We start from the raw sequence: 14,387 nt of genomic DNA, 5'->3' as shown, positions 1-14,387 counted from the left end.
GTGCGCCCTCCTCCCCCACCCCATTCTACCATGGGAGGTTCTTGGGGGCAGGCCAAAGTCCCTTCTACAGGTGGCTTCACCCTTTTCCCAGGAACAGTCCAGTCTCAGGAAGAGGGAGCAGGCAGCAGGCTGGCTGGAAGTGTCAGGTGTGGATCAGCTGGTGGCTGGGCACTGCCCAGAATGAGGGAGATGGTCTGAGGACCCGCAGGCCTCAGGTTAGGAAGGAGGGGCACAGGTTCTCGTTGGCATGAGTGTCTGGAAAAGTAAAGTATCGGTGAGCTCCACGGTTGACTTAACTGAACCCTCATCCCACTCACCCCATCTCCTCCTCAGCTCTTGACAGCCACACCACCAGCCTCCCATAAGTTGTAGGCCTTACCTGTCCCTCCCTGCCCACCCCACCCTAACAAGCAGACCAAGCAACTGGAAGCTGTGGAGGAACTTTCATCCCAGGTACAAGTTTTCTCTCGGGCCCCTGGGCCCCTGCTCTGAGTCCCTCTGCCCCTGGACTCCCCATGCCTCGGCCCCATCCCTCACTCTTACCAGCTCAGTGCAAAGGGCTGTCCTAATCTGGAAACCTGAAAGCTGTCATCTCACAGATGTAGGGAAGAGAATTTCTACATGCCTCTGACTCTGCCATCCAAGTCCACGACCAAGTTTTGTGTACCTTGGTACATTTTGAGCTTTGAGTGTAAGTCCTAAAAAGTAGTAAGGTAGAGCTGGGATATGCTCTGGACATATCCCACCCTCCCTTCTCTCCCCTTTCCCTGCATAAAACCTAAGTCCTAACTCGCCCTGCCTGCCTAAGGCCACATCTGGGCATGGTTCAGGACAGCTGTCTGGAGTTCAACTAAAACAGGCTTTAGAACCAGCAGAGGGAAAAGTCACTCGAGGTCTTAAAGATGGGAAGGCCAGGCTGGGCACAGTGGCTCACGCCTGTAATCCCAGCACTTCAGGAGGCCAAGGCGGGGCGGATCACAAGGTCAGGAGATAGAGACCATCCTGGCTAACACGGTGAAACCCCGTCTCTACTAAAAATACAAAAAATTAGCCGGGCGTGGTGGCGTGCACCTGTAGTCCCAGCTGGTGGGGAGGCTGAGGCAGGAGAATGGTGTGAACCCGGGAGGCGGAGCTTGCAGTGAGCCGAGATTGCACCACTGCACTCCAGCCTGGGCGACAGAGCCAGACTCCATCTCAAAAAAAAAAGGGAAGGCCAATTGGGGAACATAAGGAGGTTGCCACCCTGTTTCAGGGTCCCTAGGGTTGATCCTCAATGGTACCCCACCGCTCCCTTGATCACAGTGAAGTGGAGCTTTGATGATACCCCCACTGCTCCCTTGCTTACTTCACTGAGGCAGCTCTAGTGCCCCAAGTGGCCGCTACTGAGAAAGTACAATCTCAGTTTGGGTGGCCTTGTCGAAGGATGGAGAAACGCTGCTGTCATCAGCTGTGGAGCCTTAACTAAATCCTTAATGTCTCCCGCTAAAAGATAGCGTAGGTCCCAACCTAGTAGTTACTGAAACAAAAAAGCATGTGCCAGGGACTTCTAGGTGGAAAAAGAATGGAGAATAAGATTGCCCTAAGAAGTTATTAATCAAATAGAGGAAACAGACAAATAGGCAATTACAGTGTTGATTTATGGGAGAGTTCTGAGGGGACCAGGTGGGAAGGAAATCTGATTACCATGTCTTTATGGAGGGGATTATGGAGTTGCAAATACCCAGAAGTCCTAACAAACTTACCTAGTGTGTTGTGTATCATCAGTCAACTTCCAATCCTTGTTAGAGCTGAGGCCAGTCCAATATGAATTCCCTGAACCACCATTTGGCAACAGCGAATTTAAGAAGTAGTAAGAGTGCTGAGGGGAGATTCAGAGAGACCAGAGATACGTGGAGAGTGATGAGAAATATGGAAGAAAATGCACACCCTAGGGAGGCCTCAGCTTTGGCAAGGGGGCTGTATATATGACAGCTCTTTGGTAACTTGTCCCTGAATCCATCAAGTGCCACCCTGCAGATGCAGGCTCACTGCTAAATTTGCCTTCCAGCTGAGTAAGAATCTTTGCCAGCCTTCGGAGGGGAGTCATTCTGTGTGCTGTTCTGGCCCCAAGGAACTAATCCCTACAATCCAGCCCACCAGATGTGGGACCTCTCTGCCTGAGAGGCCACAAGAGTCCAGGAACCTGTCAAGCAGCCCAGGGAGCTGACCAGCAAGCTGAGATGAGATACACATTAAAGTAGAGGCCGGGCGTGGTGGTTCACACTTATAATCCCAGCACTTTGGGAGACTGAAGCAGGTGGATCACCTGAGGTCAGGAGTTAGAGACCAGCCTGACCAATATGGTGAAACCCCGTCTCTATTAAAAATACAAAAATTAGCTGGGCATGGTGGCATGTGACTGTAGTCCCAGCTACTCAGGAGGCTGAGACAGGAGAATTGCATGAACCCAGGAGGCGGAGGTTGCAGTAAGCTAAGATTATGCAATTGCACTCCAGCCTGGGTGACAGAGTGAGACTCTGTCTCAAAAAAAAAAAAAAAAAAAATGTAGATATGGTTCCTAAGTTTCCACTCTCATGCCAACTCTAATCAGTTACTAGGGGCTGCCTGGACCACTGTGCTGAGAAGATGCAGAGGTTGTTTCCAAGCTCAGAGGTCAAGAGTATTGTGATTCTCAGTTTCTTCCATGGAAAAGGAATGGCCACCCCAGCCATGTGTGCACTGCCATTCCTGATTTGATGACATATGTCCTTTACCTAATAGTACACACTGCAGTCTGTGAGTAAGGATATGCTTACTGATTGTTGAGAAATTTCACTGAATGTGGCCAGCTTAGAAGACAGAGTTTCACATTGTTTTTGGCTCTCCTGCCAATTTTTCGAAGTAAATGAGATGTAAAAGCAGCTTTTCTGATGCATTATCCATCCCAACGGACAGCAGGTGTCTAAAAAGCAGAAAGAATGTGATAGCAGCAACAGTTGGGATGAAAGTGACTACTCAGCAATCTTTTGCTAACAATATTCCCCTAGAGCTAATCTCAGCACCTTCATGGACTTCTATTATCTTTGCAATCTTTCTTTCTTTTGCATCTCCTGGAAACACCATACCTGTCCTTACTTAGTAAAAAGACTTTAACATTCAACAACATTACTTCTCAGCAATCTGGGAGGTCTGTCTTAATAGGGCTGATTTTATTACCCCAATTTCTGAACAATTGCAGTCCACCCTGACACTTTACCTAACATCTCTTGGGCCCATCTCCTCCACTCCCTAAAGCACCCCCCACTGCACATCCTCCACTCCTCCAGCACTGGCCCCCTCCTTCCCTCTCCAATTTCCTACAAGCAGAAAATGTTGGGTCCTGTTTTGCAGAAACTGAGCTCTCTCCTTTTCCCTTCTCTCCACCTCAACATTTCTCTTCTCTGTTCTTCTTTTCCTGACTATCCATAAGACATAAATATCCCTCTTTCTTCGATATCCTGCATCCCAATCTGCACTTCTGATCCCAGGCCACCTCTCTCCATTGCTTTGTTCCATCAGTCCTACCGTCATCACTCAAAAATCATTCCCTCTCCACTAGCTCCCTCTCTTCTCTCTACATATCCTCATGTCCCCACCCTGCTAACTCCCTTGACCTACTGTCCTATGGCAACTTAAAAGAACAAAAAGAAATCCCTGCTGGGCACAATGGCTCACTTCTGTGATCCCAGCACTTTGAGAGGCCGAGGCAGGGTGGATCACCTGAGGTCAGGAGTTCAAGACCAGCCTGGTCAACAAGGTGAAACCCCACCTCTACTAAAAATACCAAAAAATACCCAGGCACCATGGCGCATGCCTATAATCCCAGCTACTTGGGAGGCAGAGGTTGCAGTGAGCCCAGATCACTCCACCGCACTCCAGCCTGGGAGTGCACTTCAGTCTGACAGAGTGAGACTCCACCTCAAAAAAAAAAAAGAAAAAAAGAAATCCGTATGGCCAAATGGAAGAGGGTGAGGAGATAAGTGGCACACTGAAAGGCAGGCAGGGGTGTTGGAAGCCATGTTAAGGATTCTTATTTTTATATTATGAGGAAGAGAAAGTCAGTGTAGGGTTTTACATAGAGGAATTTTGTTCACTAGCTATATCCCAAGTGCCTGGGCACAGTGCTAGGACATATTATATGTTATGTATTCCATAACTGTTTATGTAATCAATTAACTGGAATGCTCTAGATTGGGTGACATGGTCAGATTTTTGTTTGTAAAAGATTACCCTGGCTCCAATATGAAGAATGGACTGCAGGGAGAGGAGTGAGTAGGAAAAACATTTAGAAAGCTGTTGCAGGTATCCTTGCAAAAGATGAGGATGGGCAAAAATCCAAATGGATATACAGACTTGGTGATGGAAAGTGAAGGGAATTCCTCTCTGAAAGAGTGGAAGATGAGGGCATCTGCTGAAAGTGAGGGAGAAGGAGTTACTATGGAGAGCAAGCTGACCACTGCAGAGGTTGCCAGGCAGTGCTGAGAGACTAGAGTCTCAGTGGCACTGAGCAGAATGATTCCACAATTTGTCACACCTTGATGCTGACCATGGGCAGTTGGGTTCATCCAGAGTTGAAATTTTGCCCATCAGGTACACTAGAAGGATAATGGAACAAAGAAGTGAGTGAGCCCTGTGTGGTGGCTCACGACTCTAATCTCAGCACTTTGGGAGGCTGAGGCAGGAGGATCGCTTGAGCCCAGGAGTTCGATACCAGCCAGGGAAACATAGTGAGACCTTGTCTCTATTTAAAAAAATAAGTGAGTAGTTGAAGTGATGGGCTTCAAACCCATGATAGGTAGGGAGAGAAGTGTGGACAGGAGACAGCTGATGGGAAGGGAGAAAAGGGGGAGTCAGTTGATTGGAGGCCTCAGCTGATGGGAAAGGAGAAAAAGGGGAGTCAGCAGATTGGAGGCCTCAATGAGATCAAAAAAGTGTGGGGAAAACCTGCAGGAGTGGTGGGCAGCTGTGATCAGAGTGGAAGTCTGAAACCATCCTTTCACCAGAAGAGCAGTTTGGGAGGTAGAGGTCTAAGGTGCTGCCAAGAGAATGGGCAGTCCTGGCATGGAACTGATGGTCACAGAGGGTAAGGTTAAGGAAATGAGGGCAAGGGGCGTCTGCACATAATCTTGCTGTCTTATGCCTGGGGAGATCACCCAGATGACCCCCAAGCTAGACAGAGCCTAAACCTGATCATAGACCTAAAACACTCCAGTCCCCTTGGGCCTGGCACCTTGCCTAGACCCTCAGCGTGTTTTGATACAGCCTTGCCTCTTTTATGTGTCCCTTTCCCCATCTCCACCTACTGGCTGGGGTCCTGCTTTCAAAATGAATGGACACCCCATCCTAGTTCTCTACACCACAACTCCCAGCTCCACCTCACTGTGAGTGCTGAGCGCCTCACTGCCTTGCCCCACCACCAGGTTGCACTCCATGTCAGCCAGTAAGTCTTACCCTTTGGGGAGATCTCAGCTATAACGAAAATTAATTAAAAATGAGGTCCCTGTCTTTAGAAAGATGTGCAAACCGCCAAGTTCACATCCAAATTTGGGGGCATTCCCAGATCCTTGTCACTGATATCAACCAGAAGAAACCTTGGACAATGTGATTTGGACTACTGGCTGCCATCCTCCTCTCCCCTACAGGATGAGCCTTGGAGCTGCGTGGGTCCCCCTAAATCTAGTATGCAGCTTGGTCCTTCTCTCTGTTGGCCAAGGCTGAACAGCTCATGTCAGCCACCACTCTGGTTCACTGCCTCTTTCCTGAACACCTCACAGGTCCCTGGGTGATAGACCCCTGCCACTAGTATCTCCTTGCTCCAATCCATCCCTCCCTTCTCTCCTCTCCCCAGAGCGGACACCTGCTGAGCGGCATGTGAAGAAGGGCTTCAGTCTGTTCTCCATGTTGCTCAGCTTCTGCTCCAAGGCCCTCCTCTGTTGCTCCTCACTTTGCAAGGTCTCCTTCGTCTTCTCTCTGTCTGCCTGGCAGGCCTGTAGCTGCCCTTCGGCTGCCTGATGAGCCCTCTGTTCCACCTGTAGTGCTTCCTGACTCTGTGCCAGCTCTCTCCTGGACCCCTGGAGATCCTCTGCACTCTGTCCCAGCTGTGTTATCTTGAGGCGGAGCTGCTGCCTCAGGCTGCTGTTAGTGGCTTCCAGAACCCAGTTCGTCTGCTGGAGCTGCTGAGACACCTGCAGATCTGTTTGGCCACAGAGATTTGGTGGATGTCTACTCCAGCCCTGCCCTAGTGCCCTGAGACTGCAGCATCAGCCCTTTTTCTGCTTCTTGCAACTTTTTGCATCACAGGCTGAAATACAAGATTTGACTGCCTAAAGCCTAAGGAGGTACTGGATTAGGTGAGGACAATTCAGGAAGACAACAGCCCTGGCTGGAAACCAAACCCAAAGCTAAGGATGTGGTAGTAGTGACTATGATCCCTGCTGAGGAAGATCAGCTTTGGGGCAAGAGTCGGGACGAAAGTCGTTCGGTGTAAGTGGGAAGTGGGGACAGCCTTACTCACAGCGCACTCCCAGGCAGATGGCGGCCACTCCTAACAGCAGGCAGGTGAGGAACAGGCCGAGCAGGAGATATCGCAGGCAGGCTGTGCGGCCTTAGGGGAACAGTGGGATGGATGCGGGCAGTCAGCCTCCGTAAAAAATGTAGAGAGGAGGGAACAGGTCGGTGGGGGAGACCCCTGGGGAAGGCATCCCTAAGAGGAAGGCGGTGCAGAGCTGAGGGGGCAAGCATGGTGGTTTCTGTTGGGTAGCGGGGTGTTTCGCAGGTAGGGGAGAGGGTGTTCCAGAATCAGTGCTGGTGAGGACTCGGGGGCGTTACCTGGGAGAAGGGGAAGGAAATATCAGACTGAGAGAAGGGAAGGGGGGCAGGTAGGTGAATTGGGACCATCCGCAGGGGGGCGGTGCACGTCGGATTCGGGCGCACCGGCTGAAGTTCAATGTGGCACGGCAGCCCGGGCGGTTGGAAGGGCTGCGCCCGGGCTCATCCCGGAAAGAGCTGCACCCCGCGGGGCCCAGCGCCATCCGCAGCCGGGACAGGCGCGAGCGCGTGGCCCCGCGGCCGCCCCGCACAGGCACTCACAGGGGAGAATCCGCCCGACAGCTGGTGACGTCACGGCTCTCCAGGACGCAGTTGGCTGCTCCGACTTGACCGCTGTCGAGGGGAGCATCCAGTGTGAGACGGGAAGCCCCGAGAATTGCCCCTTCTCCTCCTGCGCACCCGCTTCGCCCTCGCCACCAGGAAACTCCAGTCTGCCCCACGTTGCCCGCTAGAGTTGCTCTGGGACACCGTGTCACTCTCCTGAGTTCCTCCTCTGACCGGGACTCTCTCGGCTTCCTCCTGGGTCTCACTGTATCTTTTCCCGGGACCCCCTCATCTCTCCTAGTTCTCCCTTTATCGTTTCCTCAGAGGCCCCTTATCTGTCGGCTCCAAACTCTCTCCCCCTTTGCTCTCATCCATCTCACATCACCTCTTTTCCCTCCCATGGCTCCCCGTTTCCCATAGAACTCATCCTCCGCAGGGCTGCCCTATCCCTCCGCAGCCCTTATCTCCCCGACTGGGGTCTCCACCTTACCGGAGGAATCTTTCTTCCTCCCCTGGGTCGCATTTATCCTGTTCCTATTCTTCTGTTTCCTAAGAACCGCCCTCCTCCTTTCCCCAGGGTATTGTGCTCTCAAGAATACTGTGGGCCATGGTGTGGGGGCGCAAGCCTGCAATCCCAACACTTTGGGAGGCCAGGGCAGGAGGATCACTTGAACCCAGGAGGTCGAGGCTGCAGTGAGCCATGATCACACCACTGCACTCCAGCCTGAGTGACAGAACAAGACCCTGTCTCAAGAACAACAACAAAAACATTGTGGACTCCCCAGCTCAAGACACAGCCCCCCAACAAACACACATCCCCCAGGCTCTCCAGACCTGCTTTGTCCCCTAGTACAGAAGAAGCCAAGCTTGAGGGCCCCCCTGGGACTGCGGGCACTTGAACATTCTCGTAGGTGAGTTCTCCATCCTCATCAGCCCCTGGGTCTGGAGAGAAGAGAAAACGGACCAAGGTGGGGTTTGGGAATGGGATCTGTGGGGTGGGGAGTGGGGATGTAGGATCAAGGGGAGGCCTCATCCCCCTTACCCTGTCCTAACCGGCTGGAGATGCTCTTCTTCAGGGGAGCTTTCACAAACCTCAGATCTGCATAGGTGATGGCCTCAGCCATGGTCCCGAGCAGCTCTGCCCCCACTCGTCTTCCCTGTCATCCACCGTCCTCCCTTGCCCCTCTCTTCTCTGTCCCTTTACAACTGGGCTCTGTGTTCCCTCTGTGACTGCACGGCTTAGCAGTTGGCCCGGTGACTTTCAGTCACAAAAGAGGAAGGTGTTAGCAAGTCTCAAACAGATGGGCTCAATGAAGCAGAAGGTATCCCTGGGCCAGGGCCAGAGGGGCCACGGAGGGGACACTGAGGTCCAGAGCACAGGGGTAAGGGCTGGGCCTGTCCCCATGTCCTCCCTGTGCTTCCTCTCCATGCATCTTAGACCCATATGGGCCATGCTGGGCCCCAAACTCGGTCCTTCTGGTTATCTGCCCTGATCTGCCCCACCCTCCTCCTGGCTGCCTTGTCCACTGGGGCTTATGATGTGTAGCTGGAGCTGCACTGACCCAGACGATCTCCCCAGCTCCAGGGTGAGGCTTCATTCTCCCCATGAGACTGGGGGTTCCTGGTTTGCATCCTTCGCTTCTCATCATCCTGGGGTTTCCAGTAACTGGGGGTTCCAGTAACTGGGGGTTCAGGAACAGGCCTGGGCCAGAGGTGAAGGTAATGAACAGCCATGGCTGCAGCACCCCTGGAAAGGCAAGCAGCAGCACTGCCCCCCATGCACCCTCATGGGGAGCCAGGGAGCAGGTGAGCAAGGGAGTTGCAGAGGGCTTAAGAAGGTCTGCAGCTTCCTAGGTGAAGGCAAGGCAGAGGAGCAGAACAGAGCCAGAGGCCGAGCGCAGATTCTGGACCAGCAGAAGTTTTGACATTTTCTTGGTTTGGTTTTGGTTCTTCTCTTACTTTCCTAGCAAAGTTCTTTCTTTAAAAAGTCCCAAAGCTGTCCCTTCACACCCAGCCCCAAGGAAAAAGGGGGCATTTGTGGCGGAGGACCCAGGGACTGTGTGACCCTCATAGGTGGTGGGGTCTGGCTGATGGAGGAGAGAGGGAACCAGTTGGGGGAAAGGGGGCTGCTGAGCAGGGGTGCCCAAAGGTGCTCCCTAATGTTCTTTTACCAGGATGTGACCCCTAATAGGAACCCCAAAATGGCCTACATCTGGGATAGGAAGGAGCTAGAACAAGATGTAGTGTGGGGGTGGGAAGAACCCACCCCTAGCAAAGTGACATCCGCCCCACAGAATCCCCCTCCTGCAGCTGTGGGGAGGAAAAAGGAAGGGGGAAAAGGTCCTCACCACATGCCAACAGCTCGGATGATTGGTGGTGTGTGGCAGGACACTGCCAGGGACCCTAGAGCTCTGCCAATAGCTCCGCCCAGCCAGCCCTAGAGGAAGTGGCCACTGAGGCAAAGCTGTCACCTCAAAAATGTACCTGTAGAGAGGCACGTGTGCATGTGTGTGCATGGATACACATGTTCCCAGGACTTTGCAGCCTGTTAGGGCATCTGTGAGGTGAGCAGCTATGTCAGAGCCTGCCTGGAGGAGGAAGCCTTCTGTGGGCTGAAGGCTGCCTGTGATCACTGTTATTTTCCATGGCAGAGAATGACGGGTCATTTTCAGAAAAGTCGTCAAAGGTCATCACAAGAGATCCTACAAGTATTTCCTTTTTGAAGCTCACTGTTTCCTAAGGTGCCTCTGCAGCTGTTAACTGTCCTTGCTTGATTAAAGTTTCCAACAACCTAGACCTTCCCCCAGATACAGAGAGTGGTATGTGGTGGTGACTCCCTGGGGGCCTCAGGGGCCCTGAGAGTGAGTGGGAGGGTATAGAGCAGCTGGTGGCAGTGGTGGGTGGGGTGGGAAGAGTCAAATACTTGAACCTGTGGTGTACAGGGGGTGGGTGTGGGCAGTGTGTGAGTAGATCAATTGCAGGAACATTTGCAGGAGTTCCACAAACTGTAGAATGTCCCAGTTTTCAGATCCAATACACAGGTGAACATGATGTAGATGCCAGGTAAAATGCCAAAACCAAGCTTCTAGTCTGCACTCAAAAAGGAATCCGTGGCCAACATAGTGAAACCCCGTCTCTACTAAAAATACAAAAAAATTAGCCAGGTGTGGTGGCTCGAACCTGTAGTCCCAGTTACTCAGGAGGCTGAGGCAGGAGAATTGCTTGAACCCAGGAGGTGGAGGTTGCAGTGAGCCAAGATCGGACCATTGCACTCCAACCTAGGCAACAAGAGCAAAGCTCCATCTCAAAAAAAAAAGGAATACATGGGCTTGCTGCCTAACTTGACCTGTGGAGAGGCTTAAGAAGGGGATCTCCTGGCCAGGCATGGTGGCTCACACCTGTAATCCCAGCATTTTGGGAGGCTGAGGTGGGCAGATCACCTGAGGTCAGGAATTTGAGACCAGCCTGGCAAACATGGTGAAATCCCATCTGTATTAAAAATACAATAATTAGCTGAGAATGATGGCATGTGCCTGTAATTCCAGCTACTAGGGAGGCTAAGGCAGGAGAATTGCTTGAACCCGGGAGGCAGAGGTTGCAGTGAGCCGAGACTGTGCCCATCCTGGGCCACAGAGTGAGACTCTGTCTCCAAAAATAAAAAAAAAAAGAAAAAGAAAGGGATCCCCAGATGGAACTGCACACCCCATTATCCTGAATGTCTTAACCAGGTTTGTTCTGTATTTTTCTCCTCTTTAGCTCTTTTGGTGATGCTTACATATCTTTTCATCACAGGCCACATTCGCTTCTGTCTTAGGCCAGCTTGCAGCCTTCCTTTGTGAACAGGGTAAGAGAGTAGGATCCTTCCCCTTGCCCCATGTGTGTCACTTGGGGTCTTTACAGTTTTGACATTCACATTACATTTAGAGGCTGGACATCAGAAAAGATACCTGTAATTCCAAGCTGTACCTCTACTGCCCAAATATCAGGGAACTTTTAAGAGCTGAGGGGTCAGTGCTGTACATTTCAGCTTTTCCAGAACCATAATATCATCATCTGAGAGCCTGGAGGGCAGACACCAACACCCATGTTTTGCCCTCTCCTGGCCTTCCCACTACTCATTACAGGGAATGGGTATTTACGTTTGACAAGAGGAGGGGGCCCAACCATGAGGGCGTCAGATAGAATTTGCCATGTGGAAGGGGGCTCACCTGATCAACTTTGTGTCATTGATACAGTCTATGTCAGGACATCGGGAGCATCTCCTAAGACTCTGAAAGTCAGGCTATATCTGTCTTCATTACTTTAACCCACTGGCCTCCGGGAAGCCCTAGTTTACTGTCAGGGTGTGGTAGCCAGAATAATGGCCTCCCAAAAATGTTCACACCCAAATCCCCAGAACCTGTGAATATGTCGCTTTACCTGACAAAATGTAGATGTGACTATGTTAATTAAGTTCCTTTAGATAGATTATCCTGTTTTATCTTGGTAGGCACACTCTGATCACATGAGTCCTTGAAAGGGAGAACCTTTCCCATCATGGGAAGAAAGAGATTCGGTGAGGGAAGGAGGGCCAGAGAGATGCCACAGGAGAAACACTCAACTCATAGGTCCTGATTTGGAAGGTGGAGGAAAAGGACCATAAGCCAAGGAATGAAAGAAGCCTCTGAGAGCTGGAAAAGGCAAGGAAGCAGATTTTCCCCTTCAGCATCCAGAAAGGAACCAGCCCTGCAGACACCTTGACTTTAGCCCAGTGAGACCTGTGTCGACCTGATCTCCACAACTGTAAGATAATAAATTTGTATTGTTTAAGCCACCAAGTGTGTAATTTATTAGAGCAGCAAGAGTTTTGTGAACTGTGGAGGAAGCATGATGTAATAGAAAGAATAGGGAGACTCTGGTTAAAGAGACCAGCCTTGCCACTGTATGTGACTTTGGGCAAGTCACAGTTTTCCATCTGTAAAATACAAGATAGTCTGACCTCAATCAAGAGTATGATTGCTGGAGACACACTAGGTGTGGACTTTACAAAGGCCTCTTTAAAAGTCTGTCACAAAGGCTTCAGAGTCAGGAGGGAGAAAAATGGGTCACCTGATTGCACCATGAGGGAGACTTGGATTTCTTTGATCACTGAAGCCAAAGAGTACAGATAGGTCTTCGGTGACTTGCCCCAGGCCTCTCCTTGGTCCTGCCTCAAATGGTGACACAGAAAGCACGTTCTCTGTGCTAATGGCACAGAGCTGAAAAGCAAATACATCAAAAGGCCAACTCAAGATTCAAGCCTTGCAACAAGGCAAAATGATGGCTCCAAACCACAGAATGAAATGTCATAAAAATAATAACAGCAGGCCGGGCACAGTGGCTCATGCCTATTATCCCTTGGGAGGCCAAGGTGCACAGATCACGAGGTCAGAAGTTCGAGACCAGCCTGGCCAATATGGTGAAACCCCGTCTCTACTAATAATACAAAAATTAGCCGGGCATGGCAGCGTGCACCTGTAGTCCCAGCTACCCGGGAGGCTGAAGCAAAAGAATCGCTTGAACCCGGAGGCAGAGGTTGCAGTGAGCCAAGATGGTGCCACTGCACTCCAGCCTGGGTGACAGAGCGAGATTCTGTCTCAAAAAAAATAATAATAATAATAATAACAGCAAAGTCAGGCACAATGGCTCATGCCTGTAATCCCAAGACTTTGGGAAGCTGAGGTGGGAGGATCACTTGGGCCTAGGAATTCGAGACCACACTGGCCAACACAGCGAGACCCCATCTCTACAAAAAATTTAAAAATTAGGTGGATGTGATGGCACACGCTTATGGTCTCAGCTTCTTGGGAGGCTGAGTGGGGAGGATTGTTTGAGCCCAGGTGGGCGAGGCTGCTGTGAGCCATGTTTGTGCCACTGCACTCTGGCCTGGGCAGCAGTGAAACCCTCCCTCAAAAAATAAATGAACCAAAATTAAAGTTAAAAAAAGATAATACAGCAAGCATTTATTGAAAAATGAAATTTGGAATTAAAAAAATAAATTGCATAAGCATAGGATGGAGGGAGTCCTGGGTTAACAATTGTTTATGTAAAAAAGTTTGAGGAGAAAGGCAGTTATTATTTTACACTTGAAGGGATCTTAGAGAGCCCAGCCTGCTTATTTTACAAATTGGGAAACTGGACTCAGCAGGCTGTAAGCGCCTTATAAACTGACCCAGTGACTGGAAAGAAGCTTGTGACAAAAGGCTGCCACATAGAAATGTAGCCCCCTTAACCAAATACATCAAACATTGTGCCAGCCACACCTATAGCCCTTTTTTTGTTTTGTTTTTTACTTTGTGTTTTTTATCCCATACTTAAATACTACCTATAGCCCTTTTTAAGCAGGCAAACCCCTGCTGATGAGGCAGCCCTAGTCCCAAGAAATTGTGTCTTGTGACCTCCAACCCCTTTGACCTCAGCTGATTAAAATTAGCAAGTGAGGCCTGGCACAGTGGCTCACACCTATAATCCCAGCACTTTGGGAGGCCGAGGCAGGCGGATCACCTGAGGTCAGGAGTTCAAGACTAGCCTGGCCAACATGGCGAAACCCCGTCTCTACTAAAAATACAAAATTAGCTGGGCATCGTGGTACATGCCTGTAATCCCAGCTACTTGGGAGGCTGAGGCAGGAGAATAGCTTGAACCCAGGAGGCAGAGCTTGCAGTGAGCCGAGATTCCATCACTGCACTCCAGCCTGGGTGACAGAGTAAGACTCCGTCTCAAAAAAAAATGGGTTAAAAAGACAAATTTATAAAGGCCAGGCCCAGTGGCTCATGCCTGTAATCCCAGCACTTTGGGAGGCCGAGATGGGTGGATCACGACCAGCCTGACCAACATGATGAAACCCCATCTCTACTAAAAATACAAAAATTAGTCAGGCGTGGTGGCACATGCCTGTAATCCCAGCTACTCGGGAGGCTGAGGCAGGAGAATCACTTGAACCTGGGAGGCAGAGGTTGCAGTGAGCCAAGATCACACCACTGCACTCCAGCCTGGGTGACAAAGGGAGACTCTGTCTCAAAAAATAATAATAATAATAATAATTAATTAATTTAATTTAATAAAAATATAAAATGAGCAAGTGGGCCTCTGCCTAAGGCTGGCCAGTCCATGGACAAGCCAGTGACCTGGATGGACATCAGGATGAGTTTATCAAATGCCAATTTTCAGGAATTTAAGTGGGAAAATATGGAGATGACCGCTGAGTTGGCAGTGGGAGTTAAAGATGAAAGGATGTATAGAGAGCGTCTACCTTGACC

General features: G+C 50.5%; 1 protein-coding gene across 4 annotated transcripts; it reads right to left on the bottom strand.

Moving 5' to 3' along the window:
• Window positions 1-61: 61 nt before the first annotated feature.
• On the bottom strand, window positions 62-9,480 carry CD72 (CD72 molecule). Of its 4 annotated transcripts, XM_054500363.2 has the most exons (10): window positions 9,459-9,480; window positions 8,673-8,812; window positions 7,945-8,052; window positions 7,108-7,179; window positions 6,533-6,622; window positions 5,876-6,211; window positions 2,796-2,941; window positions 1,743-1,858; window positions 544-698; window positions 62-255 (listed from the first exon to the last, which is right to left on the bottom strand). In XM_054500363.2, the coding sequence occupies exons 1-9, from the start codon at window positions 9,461-9,463 to the stop codon at window positions 566-568; spliced, it is 1,146 nt and encodes a 381-aa protein (XP_054356338.1). In that variant the 5' UTR covers window positions 9,464-9,480; the 3' UTR covers window positions 62-255; window positions 544-565. The 4 variants fall into 4 exon arrangements, with proteins under 4 accessions (XP_054356338.1, XP_054356337.1, XP_054356339.1 ...); XM_054500362.2 differs by lacking the exon at window positions 9,459-9,480 and having other exon boundaries at window positions 8,673-9,387; XM_054500364.2 differs by lacking the exons at window positions 8,673-8,812; window positions 9,459-9,480 and adding an exon at window positions 8,153-8,570.
• Window positions 9,481-14,387: the final 4,907 nt, after the last annotated feature.

Source organism: Pongo pygmaeus, chromosome 13 (assembly GCF_028885625.2).
Source record: "Pongo pygmaeus isolate AG05252 chromosome 13, NHGRI_mPonPyg2-v2.0_pri, whole genome shotgun sequence".
In the NCBI taxonomy this organism is placed as follows: Eukaryota; Metazoa; Chordata; class Mammalia; order Primates; family Hominidae; genus Pongo; species Pongo pygmaeus.
The sequence above is the reverse complement of the archived record's forward strand: the minus strand, read 5'-3'. Positions and strand labels throughout refer to the sequence as shown.

Excerpts from the sequence above, each read along its gene's own strand:
- CD72 (XM_054500362.2), bottom strand. The coding sequence starts at position 8,889 with ATGGGGGGCAGTGCTGCTGCTTGCCTTTCCAGGGGTGCTGCAGCCATG. Across the intron at positions 7,180-7,944 it reads TGTACTAGGGGACAAAGCAG|CGGTCAAGTCGGAGCAGCCA; the intron begins GTCTGGAGAGCC and ends TCCCCTCGACAG. Across the intron at positions 6,212-6,532 it reads CATCTGCCTGGGAGTGCGCT|ATCTGCAGGTGTCTCAGCAG; the intron begins GTGAGTAAGGCT and ends GTGGCCAAACAG.